This window comes from Neltuma alba, unplaced genomic scaffold (genome assembly GCF_004799145.2).
Source record: "Neltuma alba isolate B1F8T4 unplaced genomic scaffold, ASM479914v2 tig00006859_pilon, whole genome shotgun sequence".
Taxonomy (NCBI): domain Eukaryota; kingdom Viridiplantae; phylum Streptophyta; class Magnoliopsida; order Fabales; family Fabaceae; genus Neltuma; species Neltuma alba.
Window position 1 is genome coordinate 31,937 of NW_021634599.1, and position 24,998 is coordinate 56,934.

The 24,998-nt window shown below is 37.0% G+C and overlaps 5 protein-coding genes across 7 annotated transcripts; 2 read left to right on the forward strand and 3 right to left on the reverse strand.

The window, feature by feature from the left end:
• Positions 1-1,205: 1,205 nt before the first annotated feature.
• Positions 1,206-4,981, forward strand: LOC114751290 (stomatin-like protein 2, mitochondrial). The gene is made up of 9 exons (XM_028939947.1): positions 1,206-1,586; positions 1,710-1,956; positions 2,088-2,237; positions 2,989-3,046; positions 3,126-3,218; positions 3,361-3,459; positions 3,802-3,893; positions 4,341-4,400; positions 4,491-4,981. The coding sequence occupies exons 1-9, from the start codon at positions 1,339-1,341 to the stop codon at positions 4,758-4,760; spliced, it is 1,317 nt and encodes a 438-aa protein (XP_028795780.1). The 5' UTR covers positions 1,206-1,338; the 3' UTR covers positions 4,761-4,981.
• Positions 4,982-6,210: 1,229 nt separating this feature from the next.
• Positions 6,211-6,612, reverse strand: LOC114751278 (uncharacterized). The gene has a single exon (XM_028939934.1). It carries the CDS (start codon positions 6,610-6,612, stop codon positions 6,211-6,213), a length of 402 nt encoding a protein of 133 aa, XP_028795767.1.
• A 1,224-nt stretch (positions 6,613-7,836) lies between these two features.
• Positions 7,837-10,518, reverse strand: LOC114751287 (UNC93-like protein 1). Its single transcript, XM_028939945.1, has 2 exons — positions 8,497-10,518; positions 7,837-8,301 (listed from the first exon to the last, which is right to left on the reverse strand). The coding sequence occupies exons 1-2, from the start codon at positions 9,663-9,665 to the stop codon at positions 8,109-8,111; spliced, it is 1,362 nt and encodes a 453-aa protein (XP_028795778.1). The 5' UTR covers positions 9,666-10,518; the 3' UTR covers positions 7,837-8,108.
• Positions 10,519-11,124: 606 nt separating this feature from the next.
• LOC114751284 (endonuclease MutS2) lies at positions 11,125-20,689 on the forward strand. 3 transcript variants are annotated; one of them, XR_003740731.1, is made up of 20 exons: positions 11,125-11,490; positions 11,576-11,704; positions 12,293-12,460; positions 12,556-12,639; positions 12,860-12,910; positions 13,393-13,449; positions 13,524-13,606; positions 13,737-13,860; positions 13,934-13,993; positions 14,246-14,482; positions 14,946-15,099; positions 16,271-16,398; positions 17,165-17,212; positions 17,299-17,429; positions 17,727-17,809; positions 18,216-18,319; positions 18,662-18,732; positions 19,045-19,355; positions 19,542-19,894; positions 19,989-20,689. XR_003740731.1 is itself a non-coding variant. In XM_028939940.1 (19 exons), the coding sequence occupies exons 1-19, from the start codon at positions 11,278-11,280 to the stop codon at positions 19,694-19,696; spliced, it is 2,391 nt and encodes a 796-aa protein (XP_028795773.1). In that variant the 5' UTR covers positions 11,125-11,277; the 3' UTR covers positions 19,697-20,689. The 3 variants fall into 3 exon arrangements, 1 of the variants encoding a protein (XP_028795773.1); XR_003740732.1 differs by having other exon boundaries at positions 19,542-19,873; XM_028939940.1 differs by having other exon boundaries at positions 19,542-20,689.
• Positions 20,690-23,139: 2,450 nt separating this feature from the next.
• On the reverse strand, positions 23,140-24,320 carry LOC114751292 (uncharacterized). The gene is made up of 2 exons (XM_028939949.1): positions 24,090-24,320; positions 23,140-23,924 (listed from the first exon to the last, which is right to left on the reverse strand). The coding sequence occupies exons 1-2, from the start codon at positions 24,249-24,251 to the stop codon at positions 23,346-23,348; spliced, it is 741 nt and encodes a 246-aa protein (XP_028795782.1). The 5' UTR covers positions 24,252-24,320; the 3' UTR covers positions 23,140-23,345.
• Positions 24,321-24,998: the final 678 nt, after the last annotated feature.

The following is a 24,998-nucleotide window of genomic DNA, read 5'->3' on the forward strand; positions in this document are numbered from 1 at the left end:
GCATTTTATGTTCGTAATCGCCATTTCGGATTGATACGGAGAGGGCGCAGCCGCAGAGTCGCAAATCGTTTGAATTCCGTACGAAATCAAACGATGTGCGAAGAAAATCAAGATTCATATTCCATGGTATCCGTGGTTAATTCCTATTCTCAAAACAAGGTAAATATCACAGCAAATGATTTCATAATTAAAAAAAAATTATCATCATCAATGTGTTAATACAAAAGACATAACAATGCGTACTATTTATAAAAAGTAGTAACCCCTATATACATAAAAATCGTATAAAATAAAGCATGCAAATGCCAGAAGAAAAAAGTGTTTAGTTGATTTTTATAAACAAAGCATTCGCACATTTGTTTTTTTTTTTTTTCCCCTTGGTGTCGAGATTTGTTTTTATTTTTGTTCAAACTCTTAAATCCCTAGTCAATATTTTATATTCACTTTATTGCATTTTGTGTGAAAGGATTCAATTATACTTCCTTGTTGTTAATATAACATCTATTTAACTAATTTAATTAGATTAAAAAAGTTAGATAAGTTAATTAATTATAAGAATTAAAACATGTTTTTTTTAAAACATCATAATCATTCTTTTTAATATCCTCATTCCCTCTCCTACTTGATTATGGGTAGTGGAGTACTTATATTTGTAATTTAGAAAAAATTGATAAATATAAAAAATAAGTTTTGTATTCCGGATTAAAGTTAACTCAATAATTAGGTTTTATATTAAAGACCGAATGAGTACATTATTTTGATACTTGCCAAACAATGTATAAGCTCATTAATCACAATGTATTGTTTAAGGTTATACAAATTGCAGTGTCAAAGAAATTTTACTTCCTGTTCAGATTATTCAATAATACTACATCCGGTTCTTAATATAAAAATTAGTTGAGTAATTTGAATAGATTAAGAGAGTTTGTTAAGTTAGTTATTTATAACAAATCTGAGTTGAATTTCCTAAAATATCCTTACTAATTATTTACATTAATTAGAACTGTCATTTAATAGGATTATGAAAGATAAAATGAATTAATATTTTATATTTAGATCAGAAATACTATTACAAATCATAATTAAGAAAAAATATGTTCATAAAATATTTATTTAATTTTCGGTACAACAAATGTTATGCCTGCCGCTTGGTGAGTCCAGCGGGCGTCGCAGGCAACCCAAAAAATTGCGGCAAAATAGCCAAGATGGGGACGGGAGGTTTTAATAGGGCTTTGCATATTATTTGAACTTCTTACAATCACCGAAACTTCAAACACAGAAAAGAGAAGCTTGAAGATCAGCAAACAAGAGGTTGCTGAGAAATCCAAAGCAAGCCAAATGAAGGGCATCCGGAAACCCAATTCCATGAACAACACCTTGCATTTGCTTACTCAATTGAGTCAGTCGCCGGCAGCCTTCAACTACAGCACTTGCCGTGCGATAGCACCTGCTTCGTCTACTCTAATCCCCAAGCAATCAGCCCTTCTCTTCTCCAATCATCCTCTCTCTGGTGCTTCTTCTCCTCGACTGCCCTCTCACTTCTCCTCCACCCGCTGTTTTCGTAACGCTCGCGATTATACCCCCAGGTATTTCCATTTTTTAATATTAAAAATAAAAATAGGAGAACAGTTACTGCTGAGATCCATTTTTTCGTAAATCTCATTCGGGGGTTGTGTATGAAATTATGTGATTGGGGTATTTGATCTCAGAATTTATGAGATTACTCCTCCTGTGAATTGGGGAATCCGGATTGTGCCTGAGAAGAAGGCGTTCGTCATTGAGCGATTTGGCAAGTACGTGAAGACTCTTCCGTCAGGAATCCATTTTTTGATTCCGTTCGTCGATCGGATTGCTTACGTGCATTCCCTCAAGGAAGAGGCCATTAATATTCCTGACCAGTCTGCTATCACCAAGGATAACGTCAACATCTTAATTGATGGGGTGTTGTATGTGAAGGTCTGCGCTTCCGTTTATTTCACCGGCTTCATGTCTCTCTCTCTCTCTCTCTCTCTCTCTCTCTCTCCCCTCCAGTTTTAGAGTTTAACGAGGTGCTTGGTTTTTCACCTTTTATATATTTCTTTGCACAGATTGTGGATCCTAAGCTGGCTTCTTATGGTGTTGAAAACCCCATTTATGCAGTCATTCAGCTTGCACAGACGACAATGCGAAGTGAACTTGGTAAGATTACTCTTGACAAGACCTTTGAGGAAAGGGACACGCTTAATGAAAAGATTGTGGTGAGTTTAGTTCATGAATTACTTCCTATATGCTACTTCGCTTCTTTTAAGTCATTTTAGCACCAACTTTTTCTTAGAGAACACCATAGCTACTACAAGGTCAGCTTAATATCTAGTTGGAGGCAGTCCTGGACTCCTGGACTTGTAGAACCGCCGTAGTTCTGCAATGGATGTGTGTCCCGCGGTAGTTCGGTAGAAACTGGGAAGCATTTGGCGTTTGACCTACATGTAGTCCTTCTTGAATCAGATAAATTTGGCCGGTAGCAACACAGCTACTACTATTTATTAACTTGAAGATTGAATTATCATTTTTTCATGTTCCACGGTACAACTCATGAACTCAAACTTGAGAAGTGTGAAAATTCTTATAAGAAAATATTAGAATGTTCTCTTAAATTGTGAAGAGAATCTTGAATTAGTGGCATTTGGCGAGATTCACTGCCAATTGATACTGTTGTGGTAAATATCTGTGTTAGTTTTCTATATGATGGTAATCTATATCTAAACTTGTAAAGGTATACGCAAGTATGAATGATGAGAGAACCTTATACTGCATAGGTAGAAGGATTGGAGGAGTTGAGTTAAAGCGTAAAGCATTTTGAACAGGGTCAAACTTCAGATTATGGTCTCTAAACCTGCTTTGTGATTTTTTGCTGCTTATGAGTAAAGGGAACTTGTAATATCAGGATATCTTGTCTTATTTTATCATCTAAGACAAACAATAATTGGTTATACGATAACATTGTTACAGGAGGCCATTAATGTCGCTGCAAAAAGTTGGGGCCTCGAGTGTCTTCGATATGAAATAAGTAAGTTTGGGTAAGCTGTGAAACAATCTCCTTTGTACCTGCTTGTAAATTTCTGTGAGTTTCCCTTTCTGTGTTTCAGGGGATATATCTCCTCCTCGTGGTGTTAGAGTAGCTATGGAAATGCAAGCTGAAGCAGAACGTAAAAAGAGAGCTCAAATTCTTGAGTCCGAAGGTAATCAATTTGCTATTTCAATTCCTCAGGAGTTCTAGGATGATATTATACATCAATATTGATCCTGAAGATCTATTTCATTGAACTTTGAAGCTCATGCATATGCTGACACTTATTTCCATAATTGCTATCGCCTATACAGGAGAAAGACAGGCCCACATAAATATAGCTGATGGTAAGAAGAGTTCGGTGATTTTAGCATCAGAAGCTGCAAAGATGGACCAGGTTAACAGAGCCCTAGGTTAGTTACTTTATGTGCATCAGTTCCAAGAGTAAACATAATCAATTTTATGATTTTTAATGCAGTTTGATGCTGGCTAAACATGAATGTGATAACATTTTTTTATTTTACATTCTAGCATTTCGTATCAAAATAATCATGGATAGACTTTCATTTTTAGCACAGTTTTCAATTTGACTAGACAATGTTAAACCATGGATTGGCAATTTTGGCGTGCTATCTTCAATTTCCTTGATCCATCAATTGTTCTTTGAAGTAAACAAAAACTGATGAATTTCATATCCTATAGAACTTTTCCTTTGATATTTTAGAACTTTCATGAGTAAGAAAATTCTTTCCCAGGTGAGGCTGAAGCCATCCTTGCTAAAGCTAGAGCAACAGCTGAAGGTCTTGTGCATGTGTCGCAGGCCCTAAAAGAAAATGGAGGACTAGAGGTGAGGCTCTTTAATCTGCTAGTATTGCGCGCACACATATACCACACTGTGTTGCCCATGGTCAATACCTTTTGTCGATTTCTTCTTCTGTGGTTTCTACTTTTTGTTGGTCGGCAATGCTTGATGTGCATTTTGTTAATTATCTGGCGTCCTAGCTAGACGCGTGAATGTGATGTAATTTTGAAACTTGTTTTTGTAAACCCTCTGTGTTGCAATCACGAGAACATTGCAAGAGGTGCTGGGTCCTCTCTTTGTATGCTTGTTTTCTTGGATGGAACCATTCAAATACAAGAACATGTAGATGACATGGAAGTGCTTATCAAGCTTGAGTTAGTGCTATCCTTGAACAAACAGATTCTTCTCAGTGACGCTGTTTGGTTTATCAAACTTTCGGCAAGGCTAATAGCATAACCTTGGAAGGAATTAATATTGTCATTTGGTTTGCAGGCAGCAAGTTTGAGGATCGCAGAGCAATATATTCATGCCTTTAGTAACATAGCCAAGGAGGTAGCCTACAAGCTGATTTACATGCAAATCCAAGCATTTCAAGAATTGTTAACTTTAATATTTGTTTGATGCCTTTTGTTTTTTCCTCAGGGTACAACAATGCTGCTTCCTAGCTCTGCATCTAATCCCGCTAACATGATGGCTCAGGCTCTTACTATGTACAGAAGTTTGGTTGCTAATGTTTCTAATGATAAGCTTGAGGGGACCATATCCTCTTCAATACCAGGACAGATTGAGGGGGATGATACCTCTAGCAAGGGCAAAGATGATGACCCAACAGTGGGTACTGGAAGGGATGAGGTACCCCAACATCATGACAAACCGGGATTTTCTCTCCAAAGCCCCCCAAAAAGGGAATAATCTTTGATTTTAATATTTCCCATTTCTTTGATCTCGCGTATGTTGTGATTAAAATTTTGACTTGGAAGAGAGGGAAGTCTGAGATTGTCGTTGGACTTGATTTTAATTTTACTGCTATTTGTTGCTGTAGCATTAATCATTCAATGACTGGGATAGAAATTCTGGAGAGAAAATGAAAAATGAAGAAATATTCTGCCCGCATGCCGGGACCATTGGTCATTCTCGGGTTTTTCCCCCTTAGTTTCTTTCTTTTCTTCCTTTCTCTTTTATTGAATAATACATGAGCAGATGAAGGCTATGTTTTTGTTGGCAAAGAAAAAAGATGATTTTTTTTTTTTGAGTACCCATGTGCTTGTTTTTTCCCCAAACATTTGCCCAGATTGCCACACTCTAGAAGTCATGTCAGTTGTGCAAGACTATAAACGCAACAGCAATTGTTTGCATTTTTGTATTAATCATACTTCTTGAGAAGTTTGCATGTAATTTGTTTATTTAATTTTTATTTCATAGGAAGTTGGATTTTTTAAGATACGTATGTTATTTTTAATATTAAAGTGAGAGTAATTTTTTTTTAAAAAAAAGACAAAACACTGTGTGAGTATAATGTCCTCGAGTTAGACCTGGAATGATAAATTATTTTTAAAGTTATGGGAGCTTAGACTTCCAATTTGCGCTAGAATTTATATTATCGTTTTATACCATGTGATGGTGATTTTGAGAAGCTTAATTTTCCCTAATTTGCATACAGCTTCTTCAAATTTTAATATCATATATTAACATTGATTAATATCAAACGTAATTTGTGTGTCGTATTTAATTTAACAAGTTGAATGAAGCGTGGAATAATGGCTGTCCAAATTAAATTAAAGTATAACTTCCTAGAACTTCTTTTTCGTTACGAAGAACTTCTTAAAACTTAATTTAAATTGGTTATTTTTATTTAAAGAATATGAAAATTTTAAAATAAAATGATGTGAAAAAAAGAGTTTGATTTAAAAATTAAATGTTTTAAATTTGGATTGTCCACAGGATTTGTGTCAATGGTACGCAAACATGCAATGCTAATACTAATTTGTATGAAAATACCAAATCCGTCGCTATGCCTGCTATGAACTTGTTTGGAATGTTGAATACAATATACAGTATAAATATGTGAAAAAATTTTAACCAAGAATTTTAGCTCGACTAATGTGAACCTCCTTATGAATTCCGAGCATGTTGAATCGCGCGGGCATGGAGGCTAAGAAAGATGAAAGATCACAATAACATCGGACACATTCAACAGATGCCGACGCTAGTCCCCTTGGCATTATATTACGAGTATAATATGAGTAGGACTAACCATGGGCACCAAATTTTGCATGCATGCGAGCCCACGAGATTAAAGGTACGTACAACGGCCGCCAATCATTCGTAGTCATTTAGTCTAATGCTCCTGAAGAATTCAAGTTCAAAAGAGGCCGAACAATACAGAGAAGCCGATCACAATGTGCCACACTATATGCACCAACAGTAGCGCCTGAAGCGGCAGAGGAGTCGAGCCCCCACTTCCCACTTCACAGAACCCCAACTTCGCCACCTTCGTTCCCGCGCACTCCGCTTCGGCGCAACCGCACCAGTACGTCACCCCGTCCTCCCCGCACACCGGACTGGCCCGGAAGCACTTCACCGGACACGACCACGGTGTCATTTTTGAATTTTCCGAGGGCAGCCGGAGGATGCGTGAGGATTCTCGTTCCGCCAGAACCATGGGAAACAGGCTGAGGGCGAACACCACGATGATCGTGACGGCGCTTGATGATGAGGAAGATGAGAAGCTTAGAATGTGTGTGGTTTGTGAGATCGCGGGCATGGCTGATTTTTGGGCGAGGAGAGCTTGCTTTCGATCGAGACACAATTTATAAAGCTTTTTTGGATTAAAAAAATGGTGCTCATACATACCTGTAACATTGAATCAGAATATTCATATAGAGTTGAATGGCCAAGGATGAGCCGGTGATACCGATGACAGGTAAATCGATGTTATTATTTGCGCTGTTCTTTTCAAGCTACATTACAACAAGAAAAGAAGGGCGAAGCCATCGAGAACTGAAGCCTGGTTGACGAATTGGGAAGGTTAATCTGCATCAGAAGGCGAAACAAAAGGAAAGAATCCAACCTTTTCCCCAGCAAACAAATGATTATTTTCTAAATTCAATGCTTTATTATAGTTTGCTGCCCGCGTCTGGAGTTCGAAACGAAAGTGACGATTACATATGCATTCGCATGCCTGATTAGGAAATTAATAGGAAATGATTTAGACAGCAAGGACGTGTTAAGTAATTGGCAGATTAAAATAACAAAAGTTAACTGTCTCGAGAACAAAGTAATAAATGAGCTGATAAAACCAGAGATACTTTCATTCACATCTGCAATATAGTCAAAAAAAAACAAGAAGAAGTAACAATTGAAATGATTACGACATTTTTTTTAAAATAAATAATTAAGATAATTTAAAACTAAAGTATATTAGAGAGGAAGATCCTTTTCAAACAATATAGTTGGATTGAGTGGAGAGTTTAAGGCTTCAGTTTCGAAATCTGTTGCTTTATTCAGGATACATTGCTAAAAAAACAAGTTGATGGCGCCAAGGGCTCCTTTTCTGGGTGAGATTAACCATCCTAGTAATTAAATATTTTAAAGTAATTTGTCAGCCAGTCTGGAAATAGATGATTTGCGCACACATCCAAGATCAATCTTTCTTGTGATTGTGAGTGACCTATCCATTGCGCAATCATTGTTACCAAATGGTAGACCAACTTTGCTGTTTTATTTTAGGTATTTCCATGGATGTTTTTTTTCCCTTTTTATCTTGTATTGTTATTTATTGATAACATATTGGCAACAAAAAGGGCCAAACAAGTTATAACAGCTTGATTGAGAACTTGGTTAAAAACGATGACCAAAACAACAAAAGAAGTTGTGAAAACAAAGCGAGCACATAAGTTAAAAAGCCATGTAAATTCCCCAACTAAGTTCTTGTTCAATTTGCTCCTGCATTCATGTTAGCCTAAAATCAACTCAAGCCCAAACTTCATTTTTCACTCCCAAAAAGAAACATTAAAAACTAGCATTTTCATAAACCTTTTCTGGTCTCTTCAGTATGATGCATGAACACAAGCTTAAGCTTTAATAACTGACCTTCATTATGCGTGCCATCCCTCTTGAATGGACCATGAATAAAGATTTGCACATGAATTTAAACTTTTCTCTGTCACCTTCGCTTTGTTTCCTACAAAATGAGTTACATATATATACACTCTCTTCTATTGGACAAAGTCATTGTTGTGCAGATGAAGAATAAGGCGGTTAGGCAGGTTCCTCTTCGGTCTTATCGTCCTCTTTCACAGCCAACATAACCAAAATTAACAGTAATGGGTAGCTCACTGTAGTGAGCACCCAGTTCACAATCAACTGTGACATGGGAGCAACCTTATGGGTGTCAACTTGCCAAGCTACTGCTGCTCCTGCACTTTGTATTCCTTTATAGAACCCAGAGTACCTGCATAAATTCAATTACTATTAGATGATTTCCAAGTAAAGTACGCATGCAATATCATATATTTCTATGAAGAGTTTCCTAATGGCGCAACTAAGCGTGGATCTGATAAAAAGTTGAAAATTAATCTCAGCACCCATAACATACATCTGTGTGTGGCTAAGAATTTCTCCAACCAGAAAAAAAGAGAATAATCACCTGCTTAAGGTCTCAGAATCATTAGCAAGGGCTCCAATAACCCAGTAAACCATGCTCTGAAACATGGCATCCAGCAATCCAAAACTAAAATACAAGACGAATGGTCCAGCATAGGCAGAGCCTGAGGCCTTGAAATCCAATTTCTCAGGCAAATCATTTGTGGAGTACCTCGACTGATTAGCCAGTCCACCGGCCCATATGGAAGACCCAACAACAGCAATGACACAAATTCCCACAAACCCTCTCTTCCTCCTGCTCTTAAAACTGAAATCCATTATGTATCCAATTCCCATTGAACCCACCATCTGTGCTCCCCAGTAGAACACATTGTTCAACCCTCTAGTCCTCAAATTGAACAGCGCTCCATTAACATGATTGAACTGGTAAGTATAAAAGAAGTTGCTACACCAAGCAGCAGGAACTATTAGAAGCATTTTCCAATTAAAGAACAGCTTCAGAATCTCTAAAGCCTCGGTGGACGCATTGGAATACTGGATATTTGTGCACTTTGTCCCATCATCACGAACTACCTTACCGGGTGGCAAGATAGCCAATGACAAAATAGCCCCAAGCGACATGAAACACATAAAACCTATGTAGGTTCCATCATTGACAGAAGCAGCCTCAGTACGATGGTAATTTAGAATAAAAGGAATTAACCCACCAATCACACCGCCCATGTTGAATATACTCCAGAAGATGGAAATGTAAGTCCCTTTTCGATTCGCCGGAGGGTATGATGTCATGATCGCACCCTGTGCAGCCCACAGGAGGCCAGCACCCACACCAAGAAGACCACCTGCGACTATGGCAAAGGCTTGGTGGTGGTAATGGTTGTAGTAGAGAAAGGAACCAGAGTAGAGGACATAGGTGGAACAGCCTGCGAAGAGGGTTATGTGGGGTCCGAGGATATTGTAGATGGCGCCGCCGAGGATGCCGAAAACAGCAAAGGTGGTGTAAAGGGCAGTGAGAGAGTTGTTGGAGGCAGTGGGGTCGACTTGACCACCCCCTCCCATTCCAGAGAGGGCATTGAACATGCCAGGACAGCAGAAGCAGACCAGACCAATGAGGATGATTTGGACAAATGGAGAATTGTACCTTAGAAAGGAGAGAGTTTTGTTGCTGTCGGATATGTGGGTGCTTGATTCTTCATCTCTGGTTAATCCCATCGGAAAAGTGAGCTTGATTTGTACTGTTTTGTCTGGCTGGGATCTGAGCTCGTCTCTGTGTCTCTGAATGAACGTGTCGCGGGGGAACAGAAGTGTAGAAATTCAGATCAGAGAAAGGGACGAAGATGAGGAAAATGACAAAGGAGAAAATCTATACGCTGTCTGGTTACAGCGCGCGTGCGCGCGGGGGTCAAAGATTGTGGACACGGGAGGAAGAATCTCATTACCGAATTAGGTTGGATTTATCACTTTCTGTGTTCTGACGTTTTACAATTGAAAGTTATCTCTCCATTGGTGTTGTCTGCGACAAATATCGTTAATTACTTCCCGCACGTCCAGTGCAGATCACGACACCTGTAGATTCTCCAATTCTTTTTCGGATAACTATCAGAGCACCATCGATTTCCAGATTCTTTGTGAACTCAATCATTATGCTTTTCCTTCTTTCCCTTTTCCAGTAACGACTGGTTTTTGTTTATTGCATTCTGATTAAGTTAGAACAGAGAAATAATATACGCTTAATGGATTATGTCAAATACTCACACTTCTCATCTTGGGAGTTTCGCTTTCAGTTGTTGATTATGAATTCTGTTTATTAGTATAAACGGTAATGCTATAATTAGTAATAAAACGGGACAATTAGCATAGTCAAATATGAATCTGATGAACAACGTCAACATGGGAGGTTTTAAGCAGAAACAACCGATTTGACCGTACTTTTTTTGCTAATACGCGTCAACTAATTCTACATCCAGTTCAACAATTCGAATCAAATCACTGACAAACTACGCAATAAGATGGCAAGAAGCTTTATCCTCGGCATTATTTCTTTTTTCTTCGTGTCTAGCAATCGAATATGACAAGGTTTCGTTTGGAATCGTCACAATCTTACAAGAGGACACATAATTTTAGAATGGTTCTCGACACAACTTGCTCCGAACAACGATGATAAGGACGATCTTTCCGCGATTAAAGTGCAGCTGAAACATCCAACTCATATCAGATTCATCGATCTCCATTAATACGGACAACATTGGTTAGTCTTGTGTCTAATCATTATTTTCATTTTTATGTAAGATATTTGGGCTTTTATCGTCTCGTGTTTCATTCAATATACATATAGTCAAACAATAATTGGATTGAGAAGAAAAAAAATTCAATATTTTTTTTTTTTAAACTTTAAACTGCGGAATCCTGTGTAAGGAAAAAGCAACTCTCATTTGATTAATAATATTTAAATATTAATTAGTAAATGATATTATGTACGTACCCGATAACCATACCAAAAAGAAAGATTTTGTAGTGACATCACACATGCATAAGACTTAATTTAATCAGAGACAAACTTAAAATTAAGAAATAATAATTATATTTAAATACAATCATACAAATTTAAAAAAGGGTGCTATTTTATCGTTTCCGGCCAACGCGCCAACAAAACAAGTGATAAGCGCGGGTATTCTACAAGCGCCGAGCAAACGCAAGCGTTATCTATGGTGGTTTTATCCATCTCTATCCTGCTTCTGTGTACTGTATTGGAACATGTATACCATTGAGTGCCAGGGACCTAGCAATTGTTCTTCAGCCTCAACACACTTAACTGACGCGTAACATGTTTTCCTGTACAGCCATCTCCATCGCCGCCACCTCAATCAATTTTCCGATTACCATTAAAATTAACAAATTCCACCATAGACTCAGGCAGCCCTTGGCTGCTTCCTCTTCTTCTATTCACTATAGCAGTCTCCGAGTGCTGGAATGGGATAAACTGTGCGATTTGGTTGCTTCCTTTGCCACCACTTCTCTGGGCCGCGAAGCTGTCAAAGTTCGTCTCGGCCTCCTTACGTGACTGTTTTTGTTTGCTTCTTGCTTATCTTTCTTGTTTGATTTTATGGTTATTGACTGAGCAGGCACAGCTATGGTCTCTGACTCAGACTTACGACGAGAGTCTGAGACTGCTGAATGAAACCAATGCGGCCGTCGAAATGCACAAGCATGGAGGTTGTCGACTGGACTTCGGCCATATTGACGCTGCTCTGGTTAGTGTGGAAATTCAATTCTTATGTACTTGTATTACTGTTACGGAAAGAGCCGCACAATAAAACTTGGGGTGGGGAGACAATATGTGAATTTAAGCGGTATTTCCAGTCCTGGGCTTCAGAGTCTGTCTGAGAGCTTATCAAACTTCAATTAGCATATTTTACCCCCCAAAAAAAATGTGGAGTTTAAATCATACTTTGGTTTTCATTCTTTGTCTTGCCTGTTCATATATGTCCTTTTTTTTTGGAGCTGAGCCTGTTCATATATGTCATGGTGTAGTTAGCTGTATTACATAATCCGAGGACTTTACTGTCATGATGACTTGTGGGGTTTCATTCACGGTTTTTGGTTGTATTCATCCAGGTAAAATAATTTAAATTTGGCATATCATGTTGATTCCAAATTGAATACATACTTTACCTTTTCTCCACGTCGTAACTCTGGCTTTTCTCCTTTTAAAAACAAATTCTGGCTGAATGTGGGCTCTCTTATTATTTTACTCTGCCAAATATACAGAAGATAGTTTACTGTCGTCTTTATTGTTGCCTTACTTCTAACTTGGTGTTATTTAATTGATATCCTTGTAGGTGGAATCTGCTATTCAGCATGCTCGGAGAAATAGACCAGTAAACGGCTTTGAGGCATTGGCCATTGTTGCTCTTCTTCAGCATGCTGAAACCTTGCAGGTTAATATGAAAGCTGCGATCAAGGAAGATGCAGATTGGTATAGTCGTTTCATGCCTCTTACTGAAGTGGTAAATAGTTCAATATGATTTAGTTTATTAATTATTGGGTTGCCTTTGAGTGCATTTTCATGTTTCCATGACCATTCTTTGTTATTATCTTTCAGATAATGGAATTTGTCATTAGCCGATCATTGGTTAGATTGACAGAGCAAGTTATCGATGAAAATGGTTCTGTCAAGGACTCGGCGGTTTGTTCTATATCTCATACAGTTTTCCTTTTTCTGACTCCATGCACACCCATGATCATAGATCATGGTAACCTATAAGGCTTGTATTGTATTCTTAGCTTTCTTTACTTCAATCATTGCATAATTCAAGAGATAGATGCCTCTTTTACTGCTGCCATACTAGCAATTGTTCCTTGTTTTAAAATTATCATGTAACTCGGAACTTATTTTCTTCCTCTAGAGTCCAGCCCTTAAACAGTCACGAGAACAGGTGTTGTCACTTGAGAGGAAGGTGCCGCTTCTTTCCCCCTCTTCTTCGTTTGTTCTTTCTTCCATCTAATGTTTTTTATCATTGAAATAATTACTTCTCAATGATTCCAACTGTCATAACTGGAACATAAAAGTTGAGACTCAGTACACTAGAATTAATCTCAACAACCTGGATTGTAAAAGTTGCGAAAAAGGAGATCAAGTTGCAGTTGACTTGAACCAAAACCTATTAACTTGAACTGAGAATAATAACTGTAGAGTCACCAAAAAGTTTCAATTTAATTAGTGTGAAAATATATATAGATTCCAATTTCATTCCTTCAGATCACTGCCTTTATTCATTGTTGTCTTAAGTAGCTAGTTTCTAAGCCCTTGATACTACAACTTTGGTATCTCCCTCTCTTTGCTTTCTCTTACTGATCTTCTTGTCATGATCTTTGAATTGTGCTGGTTTAACATTCTATCCAAGTTGATGTTTGAAATGGAATTATCCTTTTATATCAGATACATCGGTTGATGGAGAGCTTGATCAGAAATGAAAGGAGTGAAACTTCAATTCTTGTAAGATGTAATATACTGCATGTGCTTTTCATCTTTATGACGCTTTCCCTAATAATCATGTTATAATGGACCAGGAAGTGAATAAAATTGATGGCAGGTGGTGTATTCGAGTGGATTCTGGTCAGAGGACAAGCTTTAAGGGTCTCTTATTATCCAGGTGCATAACATTTGTCAGATTATTTTGAAACTATTGGTTTGGTTGGTCACATAATCTCTTTGTTTCTTGCTTAATAAAGCTAGTTGGTGGTGATAAAATTCTACTTCTGAATCATAGCATATTTTGACAGTGGTTCAGGGGGAGGAAGTATTGTAGAGCCTCTTTCTGCTGTTCCATTAAATGATGAGTTGCAACAAGCTAAAGCTTTAATGGCTAAAGCAGAGGCTGATGTGCTTTTGAGATTAACAGAAAAGGTTGCTAATGTGATATGATGGAAATTCTTTTCTAGTTTAACATCTTTTCTTATGTTATCTGGTTTATCTGCAGATTCAGCTGGAACTTCATGACCTTGAAAGGATATTGAACACGATGGTTCAACTTGATGTGGTAAATACATATAACCTTTTAAGAGAATTGGATCTCCATGTTCTAGTCTTCTTCATCTCCTTCACCTTCTATGCTTTCTTGCTTGTTTTATTGTTTCTGACATTTTAATGGTCCAAACTACAAAGTCACAGATGATAGAAGAATTTTCTGAAAGACCATGATTGTTCGATTATTCTGCCTATCCTTGTTGGTGATACGTTATCAAATTATTCCCTCATCTGCTTGTTTGATTGTTTGGTTCCTATTGTGCAGATCAATGCTAGAGCTACTTATGGTCTTTCTTTTGGAGGAACAAGTCCTCATATATTTTTGCTGGATAGAAATGGCCCTTCTACTACAAAAATAGTTGGTAACAACAATTCTGGCGAGCAGTTCCCCAGCATTAGAGAGTGGAAATTGTATCTGCCAAAAGCTTATCATCCTTTGTTGCTCCAGCAGCATAGGGAAATTTTGCGGAAGGCCAAAAGGGATGTCAGTCATGCTGGCCCAGTAAGTCACAAAGGGTGAAAACTGACTTGTTCTTCATTAATTTAAGTCACCGGCCTCTAGGAAAAAGGTTTATTTGAGTTATTTTCATTGATGTGATCATGTTACGTTTTTGTTTTTCCCTTATCCCTCTCTGAACTTAAAAAATGAAGAAATCTCAACACATGGATTACGTCTTAGAGAAGAAAAACATATATTGGGGATTTAAACTTCTCAGGTTCAAATTATTGTACGCCTCAGAAGATGAAGAAATCTTTAACACATGGATTACATCTTAGAGAAGCAAAAGTAGCTTGGGGTTTTACACTTAGGCTCAAATTATTGTACACCAAGATTCTTTTGGATACATGGCTGATATTTTGATTGATAGGGGTAATAGCGGACAAGAAGTTTTGTTATTTACATATTTTCATGCATCTTTAAGTTTTTGATGTTCTGGCTCATAAACCTACATTTCGATTGTCAGGTTGGCATGCTAGAGCAAGATCCCCCATCCCCAGTTCCAGTTGATTTTTTCGTTGCCCAGAAAACTTGTGTTTTAATTATAACTGGCCCTAACACCGGTGGTAAAACCATATGCTTGAAGACCATAGGATTGGCTGCTATGATGGCAAAATCAGGTTTGCTCAACTTCTATGCTGTCTCACAGAAAACTTCTGTTTCATAATTTTTTTATGTGAATGAATTACAACCCTCTTATTTTATAAATTTCTTGAATTTGTTTTATTTAATCTTACAATGGCAAGGCTTGTTGGTCATCTGTTGCCATCATGGTGGCTTAGTAGCATTTGCTACTGTTGTTACTCGACTCTTGACTGCCTTCACATGGCCTTGACTTCATACAAGCATATTCTACCAGAACCCTGTAACTCTGAGTGTACTTCTTGCTTCCACAAAATTATAGATGTTTCTTCTATATTTGAAATTTAATCGTTGCCAGTAATCTTGCTCTATCTATAATTGGCAGAGACGTGATATTCATTTCAATTCACAGGAAAAATCTATCCCACTTGCCTTGAGATGCTTCAATGGATAGCTACTTTCGAGCGTGTGCATTTTAATGTGGATAGTGGGCAAAGTGTTACATTAGTCTAATTTCTGCATCAAATTTGTCTCATTTGTGTGCTTCCTTGCTTTTCCTTTCTGAATGGGTGGCGCAATGAAAATGTTCAATTGAGGTTAAAGAATAGCAAATACTTTCCCCCAAATTTACTTTCTTTTGTTGTAAACTTTTGCCCCGCTAAATGAAAGAGCAAATTAGTGCTTGTCTTGTAAGAAACTTGTTGACGAAATTTGACTACATTGTTGACAAAATATCAGAATAGTTGGATTCTTTTAGTACATAGAATAAAAAAGAGAGGAGGCAATATTTCTTTTTTTTGGCAGGGGGATGTTAAGAGAGCATCGCATGTGTTGGATTAACCGAATTGTTTTCTTTAGATTAACCACTGATATGAGATAAAACAGAAATGTGCTCTAGATGACAGACGGTGTGCTAAAATTGTAACATTGAACAAGAAGTCCATCTCAAACGAGGAAAGTGAGACGGTGTGCTAAAATTGTAACATATTCTAAGCAGCTTTCCTAACAAGCAGCCTGAGCCATTTCTATTAATAAAATAATCTACTGATGATGATAGAATCTTCAAATGAATCTGTCTACTGGCATCTTTGACAAATAAAATGCAGTATTGACTGTGAGAAGCCAGAGGTTTTCTGCAAATGTTTTTCCTGAATAAACATTCATTATGTTCATTATAGGCTCTCATGCTCTGCATGCATCATATTGCAGGCCTTTATATTCTTGCTTCTGAATCTGCGCAAATCCCTTGGTTTGATTCTGTTTTTGCTGACATTGGTGATGAGCAGTCCTTATCCCAGTCTTTATCTACCTTCTCTGGACATCTGAAACAGATAAGCGTATGTAACATATATTTTCTACAAAATGTTCCTCCGCTCTCTATTTTGAAATATCTTGCCTGATTTTTTTTTTGTTAGCAACTGTCAACACTTGATTGTCAGTGCTATGACCTGCTTACACACTTCTGAAGCTATTAAACTGCTTCCAAGAAGATTATGATAAAAATGATTGAGACTTTGTTTGTCTTGAGTTTTTTATCAATCACAACTATTTGAATGTTTGATCTGATTTCCTTTTGTTCTTGATGGTGATATTCTTGTGCTGAATAGAGTCACCTCCCAGCAGACTACTACGGAGACTGGGTTGTGTAGATTCATATTATTATGGATTTATCAAGTTTTGACATATTAGACCTATTAATTCTGAAATTCTATATAGAGTTATTGCATACTTGTCTGATATTGTTTTGGCCTGTTACTATACAAGTCTGTGTGGTCAATGTTTCCTCTCGTATCATTTTACGTTGCATGCTTATGCTACCAATATCTAACTTGTACTTTTGTGTGGTCTTGTTGTCCACTCCGATAGAGTTGCAACTTAAGAAGTTTAAAGGAAAGGTCATCATTGTTTTTTGTTCTAAATGTGTATATATATATGCTAGACGGATTGTTCAGTTTTTCTGCCAGAATTTTATATGTAAATCAGGGGCTTGCTGACTGTTCCCAAGATGTCAGTCACGTGTATTGAAGTTTAAGATGCAATTTTATTTTCTTAAATTTAAACTGTATAGAAAATCTCATGTATGATCTTCATTATATTTTGCAGAATATTAAATCACATTCAACACAGCAGTCACTGGTGCTACTGGATGAGGCATGTGCTAAATGTGCTTGAGAAACAGTTCGATAAATATGTCATACATGCACATGATTGATGGTCCTTTTATCACATTTTTTTAGGTTGGTGCTGGAACAAACCCCCTTGAGGGAGCTGCACTGGGCATGGCATTATTGGAATCTTTTGCCATAGATGGTTCTTTGTTGACAATGGCTACAACTCACCATGGGGAACTGAAAACCCTGAAATACAGGTATTCCATAAAAAGGATGTAGATAAAACTTCAAAGGACATGCTCTATGTAGACAATGGAAGGGCCGGTGAAGATTATGTCATATGTCAGTTTTCTATCAGCTACATTTTTCAGATTACTTGTGAGCAGACACGAATGCAATTGTAGCAAAATTTATATATGTATTGGTCTTTGAATTTACAGTTTTTTTTGGGTGAGGAACTTGCAGCATTAGATTTATTATAAAGTTATACTTTCGTTCTTTCTGATTTCTGATACTTGATTACATTTGGTCTCAAATCTTGATTTCATGAGCAGCAATGAGGTCTTTGAGAATGCATGCATGGAATTTGATGAAGTGAACCTGAAGCCAACGTACAAGATCCTCTGGGGAGTACCTGGTCAGAACCTTCTTATATATGAATAATATCGTGAAAATTACGAGTTTATTGATGGATGCATCTTTCTGGATTGTCTATGTCCGTCCTTTCTCACTTTTCTATTTTGCTTTATCCACCCGCTTTACATTGTTTGTGGGTGTGGTTTTGAACCCCAGAAAAAGGCCCTGCAGAGGGAATTGGCTGAGAAAAGACTTCTAATATAGCGTCTGGGCCTTATGAAAGTTACCTGAGAAAAGATATTATTTTCTTATGATTGAGAAGGGTGAGATTACTTGATGTAATCTCTAAGTACTGAATAGAACTGCCCTTGTTTCTTACCATGCAAATGTTTATGGATTTATTGTAAATGATAGCTGACATTATTTGTGCTGGAATTACACTAATTAAAAAGAGATTTTCTTTGCAGGGCGCTCAAATGCAATTAATATAGCTGAGAGGTTGGGACTTCCGTCTATTGTTGTAGATGCTGCACGTAAATTGTATGGTGCTGCTAGTGCAGAGATAGATGAGGTACATGCTTAATGCTGCATAACAAGTTGTTTTATTGTATGCATGTTGTAGTTTGATGAAAGGAATATGGTTTTCAATGTCCGGTCCAGTGTGTTTTATTTTGAACTTGCATGCTTTCGGTCTGCATACTGTTGTTTTAATAATGGGGCTATGTCAAAAACCAAAGTCAATTAGATAAGATTAGAAAATAGATAAATATTTAGTAACACTTGTTTATGGTGGCGCAATTGTAGTTACATAACTTGGTCATTAGCTGCGGTTATTTGCTATCAACAATGACAACTTAATGCAATGGATTTCCAAGGCTTACGCACCTATTTGATCTATTTCTTTTCTTTGCAGGTAATAACTGATATGGAGAAGTATAAACAAGATTATCAAGAGCTACTAGATGAAGCACATAATTATCTGGTGTAAGACTCCGTTTGCTCTTAAAATGATTACTTCTAGATTTAAATACATTCATTTATTGCGTAATTCAAAGAGAGGTAAGCTAGCAAGCAACTAGTAGTTCTTAGCTATCTGGTCAAAGGGGAGGAGGAGGACATTGTCATGTTACCTGTTCATTATTTGTAGTTTGATGTTCTACACTGGCATATTACCCCCGTGAACCAATAGCTAATGCACGCAGGCAACAATTAGCATAAATCACCATATATTTGGAGCGGCTAGCATGCTGCTGTTAGTTCTTAGCTTACATAACTTCTTTATGATTGTAATTGTAGGCAATCTAGAGATCTTCATGATAGTTTGTTGGACTCCAATAGGAAGATCACAGAGCACAGTGCTAATGTACGAGTTAGAAAGATGCAAAATGTATCTGAGGCTGCAGCTATGGCACGGTCCATCCTTCACAAGAGAGTGCGGCAGCTACGTACATCTCCAAGACAAGTTTTGCAGCCCAATAAAGCTGATAAAGTCCCTCAATCATCAGTTGCCAATTACCAACATAAATCAGTAGATAACAAAGAATCTACTACTGCAGTTGCAGATGGGAGTACAGCTGCTGTTAAGAAAATTAACCGAACATTGGCAGGTAAGCAGTAAGAAATAAGGCAGATGAGAGGAATTGGAACTCTGGTACTTTATTCTTTGGCCAAATTTAATTCCTTGCAGTTGGGAAATTCTCGTTTATCTTGTATTAGTAATATCCCATATTTGCATAAGAAAGAAAGATTTTCGATGACTAGTCACCATTGCCATTCACCTCTTAATGATGCAGAGGAGTCTAGGCTTCCCAAGGTTGGTGATGCAGTGCATGTCTCTTCCATTGGAAAGAAGGTAACAGTTTTAAAAGTAGATTCATCAAAAGAAGAAATTGTTGTCCAAGCTGGAAACATGAAGTTGAAGCTGAAGTTAAAAGACATCCAAAGATGATTGCCTATCATTCGAGCCAGTACAAGTACTATCTTGGTTAAGATTTTTCTTATGCGCGCACCAGATCATATAACGTGCTCTCTTGGTTACGAATCCCAGAATTAAGCATGCTCCGTGGGAGCTTAAGTTGGCTTTGCTATTAGTTGGAAAATCATTTCTCTCGCTAAAATGAAAATGGTGAGGAGCTGGGAATTTAACGTATGTTCAGTTATTTGCTTACTCCACTTAGGCGGTATATTTGTGTGCCCCTAATTTTATACAGTTTGTCCTCCTTTCTATGAAACTTCTGCAGGATACTTCTGACTTGTTCTACTCTATCTAAAGTCAAGGCTTATATGAAAACTGCTCCCTTCTGTTTTTAATGATGTAAAAGGGGAATATTCAGAAAGTTTGGTAAGATGAATCAAGAAGTTGCTAAGATGGCGCGAAGCATGGTTTTTGTGCGGTATATACATTGTGCGGGCTGAATCAATGCCAACAACTCCAGAGAAATTTTCTAATTGGCCTTCGGAAATCTCTGTGTCATGATTGGAGCCGATGAATATTAAACCTTGTCGACTGCTTTTGATTCTTGCTAGAGCGCACTGACAAGAGCTCGCAATTGGGGTCACTGAGAAGACGGAAGTGCTTTGTAGTTTTGCCCCTAAAAGATTATTGAAGGTCAATCCAGAAGGCTATAATTATGATCACTTTATTTGTCTTCTCTGTTTAATTAGTGGGACTGGTGGTAGAATCCTCCAACGTTCTCCAAGTTAATAACCGGAGGAGCTTCACAAGAACATCGCTTTACAGAGGTTTGATTTATAATTGAGCTAATATTTTATTTTCTTCTTGATCGATTTATAATTCAGAAGGTGTATTCTATTTTCCTTACTGTTCTGCTTTTTTTTTTTTTTTTTTTGCGTAATGGTTGTGCGCCATAATTTGTTAGATCTTGACGGGTGGGTTGAGTTGGGCATTTTGTCACCTGTCAATTTCACTTGTACTTTTGAGTTTGAGATATACGTTGATTAATTCAGGCCCCAGAAAAAAGATATACTTCGATTTATCAATTACTCAAGTCAACATCTTGATAAAAATATTTTGTCATCCTAACTAATCGATTTTTTTTTTTGTTCAAAGACAAATTCTCATGTAATATTATTCATTATGATAGTTTTTCTTAATTATTCTCTTGATTCCTGTGCTTTCGTTTAAGTAATTTTATTATTACAGTAATCTTTAATTATCGAATCCTAATTCCTTAGATGCTTGATAAAACTGTTAATCAAACGATTTTACCTAGCGAGAGAATTTATTTCTCTCTCACCTCATCTGGAAAAAGGAAAATCAAAATAAAGAAAATTTTATAAGAATTCTTTAAAAAAAAATTCGAATCATTTTCTTGCAAAAAAATTATCTAGGAGAATAGAGAAGCCCCTGAATCAGGGGAAATCGTTGCCCTTGACTTTATTATAAGGTGATGATTTTGCTAATGTTAAGAACAAGTTAGATTTTGCTTTTGAAAAAAAAAATATAAAGTATATGTAAGAATTTACTTTATGCTTGTACATCTCATAATTATATAATTCTATATTTGTGAGACGTTGAAATGGGGAAAACGCTTCCAATAAACAATACGGAGTAAATTGCGGTACGCACATGTAGCATTCATGGCATTGAAAGATGTTGTTTCAGGACGGCGTCTTGTATTTGTTTAGACGCTACTTTCTTTCTTTCTTTTTCTTTACTCTCTGTTCAAACGTTTGTTAACCTTCGTTTTCTACAAAAGAAACCAAGGCGATTTTTTTCCCCAAAAAAAAAAAATGATAGAATCACCTTAAATTTTAAAAATGATGATGGTTAAGGATTAATGTTATTTTACTGATTTTTTTATAATATATTATGCACCGAAATATGGGTCAACGTGGTTTTTTGTTTTTTAAGTTTATGCTTATTTTGATTTTAATCTCTCAAATTTAAAATTATAAGTTTAATTCTTTAAGTTTTTTTTTAGTTTAAAATATTGATCTCTATAATTTAATAAGAACTTGAACAATTATATTTCTTGAGAGACTAAAACCTATCATTTAAAATTGAAAAGACCAAAATCAAAATGACGATAAATTTAAAAAATCAAAGATTATATTAACCTACTGAAAAGATTCACTCGGTTTTTTCCCAATAAAATAATTAATATCCTCTCTGTTAACAGCATATCAATTTTGAACATTGAGATTAAAGCTCAGTCTATAGTCATAATACTAGCTATTCTTGTCATAGCATCAAATTAACTAATTTAAATATATTAAAAAATATTGAAATTAGTTATTTATTTAAAGTAAATGTTGATTTTTTAAAAATATTATCTTAAATTATTTACATTAAAAACACTTTTTTCATATAAAATTTTTAACATGTATAATCAATAAAAAAAAAGTTTTAAAAAATTAATATGTATATAAACAAAATGAATTAAAATTTTATTTCAATTAATTTTTACGAACAATAGTATAAAGTCGGCTGAAGTACGGAAGAAAATGCACGCACATGTTGACGCAGCATTCAGTAGAAGACAATGTTTGGGGGACATTTAGATTTGTACTGCAAGGCAGCGCTACTTGGACATGTGTATGTCGGCTACGGCCTACCACTGCCCTTAAAAAATGTCGTTGTAAGTAGACGGGGTGCAAGTCGCGCGTATGTATAATTATATCCATTGGGTCAATATCTCCAGCTCCAAGAAAAGTCAACATCTGTCCCTCCTAAGAATTGCTTCTTTGAAACTGCTGCTTCTTTTTTTTTTGGGGTGATTTGAACTTAAAAAAAAGGCATATGTTGGCAATAAATAAATAAATAAAAACACCAGTCCCTATATTTTTATTAATTTTATGGCATATATTCTTCAATTTCTTTTTTATATTTAATTTAATAAATAAATATTATATATCACAGATACATATGCAAATTATAAATTTATAAACATTTTCATTATATATCATGTGCATATAACGCATCCTTCAAAACCTATAAAATATGGTAAGCACATACTATATTATTTTTAAAAAAAAAACAACATTTTTTTAGAAATAATATTATTTTTAGTTCTTGAAATTTAACTTTAATCCTTAAAAATTTAAACTAAAACAATGTTCTAGGGACCCAAAAACAAAAAAATCAAATTCCATGAATTAAAACCAAAACTAAAATGGATCAAATTTTAGATTGTAGAGGTAGTATTAACCCTATTGGTTATCATGGAAATAAAAAGCGGACGAGATTCTTCATGGGTTTCGAAATAGAGGGGAAAACATACAAGCCGAACAAGCCTGACCTCAGCAATTGCTCCACTTGCACCATTAAAGGACAGTGGCGAGTGTGCTCTTCTCTGCGTCATCTCATCTGTCTCATTCTCCTTCGCCGCATCTTCTTGGCAATTACGTAACGAAGAACAGAACCAAACATTCAAAATTTCAAATATCTTATTATTCACTGCATTACATGCTGGCGCTTGATATGTGATTCAATTCAACATGGATTGAATCCGAATCACCTTCCGTTATGTCAGAGTCTATAGCACTGACTCCTATCATGGTCCCCTAGCTATTTTATTAATCACTATTCACCGCTACAGATACTACATATATGCCCCAGACCAGAGACTCTAGTTCTAATTTGAGATTCCCGCAGCAGCTTCTATATCCCTACGATTTTGATCAGGTTCAATGGCAGATACGGCAGCCCAGCCATGCTCAAACGTGAGATCCAAGAAATAGAGCATGAAAACGAGGACGAAGCAAGAGACGAACATGGGAATGGGTCCGAAAAGCCACAGAAACATCGGGAAAGAGAAGTAAAAGGCGCGCAAACCCAGAGACCAAAAATAGCTTCCTCTGTTAACGGTGGTGGCGACGTAGTCAGACGTCAGGATCTGGTGCCGAATATTTGGGCACACCTTCTTGAATGGAACGTTGATGAGGATGCTGGCGTGGCTATAGTACCTTATGGACTGAACGTTCATCAGAAAAGCCACCATGAAGCACACCAATATGGCGAAGAACTTTATCGATAGACACAGGTCGCTTCTGTCCCCATAAACCACGATCACTTTCCTCTCTTCGTCCCCACTATGGCTCAACAAGATGGCGATGAGCGAACTCAGCATTATCGCCATGGATGCTACAAGAGTCGACGCCATTATGTTGTTCCTCAGAGACTGAACAGCCAGAACTCCATTCTTCGGCACCTCCTGCGTATCGCGAAATCGAAGATTCAGAACCCAAAAAAGAAAAAAAAACCTGAAACCTAAAATGAATCAGAAACTAATTAAGAGATAGTGATAATCGATATTGGCACGAACGCCCGACGCTACATATACCAACGAGCGCTCTAATATGGCCATATGTGTGTGTACCTCCATCATTGCTTGAACCCAGAAACGGCGACTGATGGCATTGACGCCGACGACGGTTTTAGTGGGGTTGTTGATGATTCGAAGGAGGAGCCAGAGGTGGTAGGACAGAAGGACCAGTAAGCCCACGGGGACGAGGATGAAATCGAGTATTTTCTTCTCCATCTGTGTATCCGTTGGTGGCTGCAGGTATGAAGGAGGAAGGCAAGCGAAGAAGAGTGAGGGTAGTGAATAGTGATATGATGCCGCCTGTGTGTATGTAAAGAGGAGAATGTGAAAGCATTTATTTATAGCAGCGGCGATCCCACGAAACCACAGCGTTGGTGGGGTGGGGGTTGGGATTTTCTTGCATGCGCTTCTATTTTTCTAAAAGGGAAAATAAATTAAAAGTTCCGTTCCGCACAAGAAAGGGGAAGGAGGCAAGGTTGATTGTTTAAATGGGGTCCACGTGTATTCATGGATCCAAAGTCTGACTGCACTACTGGCTTTTGCGTGTAGTCGCATCCAGAGTGGGGGGCTTTCTCATGGAAATTGCAGGATGGATTTCGGCCTCGTTTTGGTTTCATCATCACAGGACGCCAATATCATCCCACATTGTTTTGTCTACTTCTGCGAACCCAAGCAATTATATAGCAAAAGAAGTAATTATATCTACAGATTGATTCACACGGAAAAATGTATACATTTTCTTCCACAGACCTACAGTAAGTCTTCAAATTCTTTGTTCACATTTAAGAATGAAAAATAAGTCTTTAAACTTTTGTGATTCAAAAACCCCAGCAGAAGTCTCCCATGATCTCAATATCTACACATGTAGCATTGGAGACGGAACAAGTTGCCACGCTTAATTATATATAAAAATTTCAAGATTGTGCAGCAAATGAGTTAATGTAAACAAGCCTTATTACACAG